Source organism: Microtus ochrogaster, chromosome 5, assembly GCF_000317375.1.
Source record: "Microtus ochrogaster isolate Prairie Vole_2 chromosome 5, MicOch1.0, whole genome shotgun sequence".
NCBI lineage: Eukaryota > Metazoa > Chordata > Mammalia > Rodentia > Cricetidae > Microtus > Microtus ochrogaster.
In genome coordinates, this window is record NC_022012.1 from 53,234,873 (window position 1) to 53,237,089 (window position 2,217).

Consider the following 2,217-nt stretch of genomic DNA (forward strand, 5'->3'; position numbering starts at 1 on the left):
AAATAAATAAATAAATAAATAAATAAATAAATAAATAAATAAATAAATAAAAATAAGTCTCTTGACCTCCCTCGCCCTCTGCTTTTCCATCTGTAACCTGGGTAGGTTGTTCTGGGGATTGCCTAGGGTCCTTTCCTGTTTGAGAGTTGGTAATGTGTTTGTGCTCCAATGAAAACTGGCCTGGGGAGGCGCAGGAAGCTCAGGTGAGCCTGAGCCTCGCCTTGCTTGCACATTGGCACGGTCCGATGTTTCAGCTGGAACTCTTGTTTCTTCCTATGCTGCCACTACATGGACATGGATAGACCTTTTGGGAGAGGGTGAGTAAAGCCATGTTTCCTAGCTCCTCCTGGGAGCACTACCTGCAGTGTCTCCCTGTGGCCTTAGGAGTCTGGTCTATCTGCCTTTTCCTCCTCTCCCCTCTGCTCTGTCTCTGGTGAAATACAGATTCCTTGGCTGCGCTTTCCTCTGCTCCCTCTGAAGCACCGATTTCAGACCCGTTTGCACCAGAACCTTCCCCTCCTACTGCAGCCACTGAAGCAGCTTCAGCTTCTGCCTCAGCCACCACAACCGTGACGGCTGTCACTACCGAAGTGGATCTCTTTGGAGGTTAGTCAGTCACACCACTGCTTCTTCGACTCCTTTCAAGATGGCTGGCATACCTGAGATTTAAGGCGTTTGAATTGCTTTGCACAATGCTAAAAACATAGCAGGGTGTAAGTACTTTCCCAGTGTTGGTTCATATACATTTGACTGTGCTAAAGTCATCAGCTTCTCTCCCTGTAGTTTTGGCACCTTTAGAGCAGAAGCTGTGGCCCTTTGAACACACGGATCTTACATCAGGATCTGACTGCTGCCAGACTCTGGCCCACACAAGCCCTCCCAGCAGGGCCTCAGTGAGTGATCGCAGACTTCTGACACATTTAGGTGTGGCATTGGGGCCAGATTAGAACCAGCCTGGGGAACATTTGAAGACCATGAGAGAGCAATCCTAGCCTAAATAATTTCTTAACATTTAGACCACCCCCCCAAAAAAACAATTATCTGTGAGGAATTAAAATTTGGATGGCTTGTCAGAGTTGCCTGGTATATCTACTTTTGATTGTTGTGTCCAAATAAGATGCAGGGTCATCTTGACTTTGGAACTTTGAAGGCCATCTGAAGTGGCACTTGGCATGGTGCTTAAAACCAAGTACAGGTCAGTCTCAGAAAGAATTGATTAGAAATAGGCTTTTCATGTAGATGCCAATTCTGACCCAGTAAAATTCACCGCAATATGCCCAGATACAATGAGCATGAGAAGCCAGGTCATCTACATACTTGAATCTGAGAAAAGCCAGTATGCAAACTCAGAGAAGTGTGTGTACCACATGCACACATCCAAGGGGTAGTAGACTCGTTATAGTTTTGTGTTTCTTCATTACCATATAGCATATTTCCCAGGGCCCTTTCAAAATATTGTAAAGAAATTGAAGGAAGCAAGTGATATTGAAGTCAGGAGAGGTTTGGCGGGTGATAGCAGAATCAGTGCATTCCCTTGGGCATGAGCACTTACACAGACACATACCACTCGGCTATGCAGTGCCCTCAATGCTGAAGCTGTCCAAAACAGGTGTTAGTAGCTAGACACAGCATTTCTGTCAGTCTCACCGAAGAAGTTGTCTGTCACCTTGCTGAGTCTTCATGCCAACAGGGAGAAACACATTTCTTAAAAAGCAGAGAAGCACAGACCCTTGAGCATTTCTCTAGCAGGAACCACTCAGAACAGTACTCTTTGCCAGTGTTGCCCTAATCTTTTGAAATTAAATTTTTTTGTTGTTGTTTTAGCTTAAATTTTTAAGGTTAACTCCTTCACCCTTGCTCTCTCCAGCGCCACTGCTCGCATTGAGTCTGAGTGGTCTCTCATGCAAGATCAATGGAAAAATTGATCAGGTTGGACAGCAGTTTTGTACTGCAGCATTTTTTTTTGCATCTTTCCAGAATAATAAAGCCCAAGCTATTTCTTTGAAATACTGTTTGCGCCGTTATGCTATTTGTGATTGGTGTCTGTCAAGCAGAAAAATCTGTATCTTTGTAAATATTCTTACTGTGGCATTATGTTTGCCTTTAAATACAAGTCTTAAGATGAGGTACTACAGAGTCACATCATGAAATACCAAGAACCAGCAGCCCTGTGTCTTCATCAGTGTCCCTTCTGTCACCAGGCAGGGACATGAGTGA

The 2,217-nt window shown here is 44.4% G+C and overlaps 1 protein-coding gene across 8 annotated transcripts in view; it reads left to right on the top strand.

The window, feature by feature from the left end:
• The window catches only part of Snap91 (synaptosome associated protein 91), a 113,177-nt gene that overhangs the window by 84,581 nt on the left and 26,379 nt on the right, over window positions 1–2,217 (top strand). For all 8 annotated transcript variants that reach the window (XM_026779293.1, XM_013346394.2, XM_005347544.3 and 5 more), the window contains 2 exons: window positions 303–317; window positions 445–606. In XM_026779293.1, the coding sequence (XP_026635094.1) occupies window positions 303–317; window positions 445–606 (177 nt within the window). The remainder of the gene's footprint in view (window positions 1–302; window positions 318–444; window positions 607–2,217) is intronic.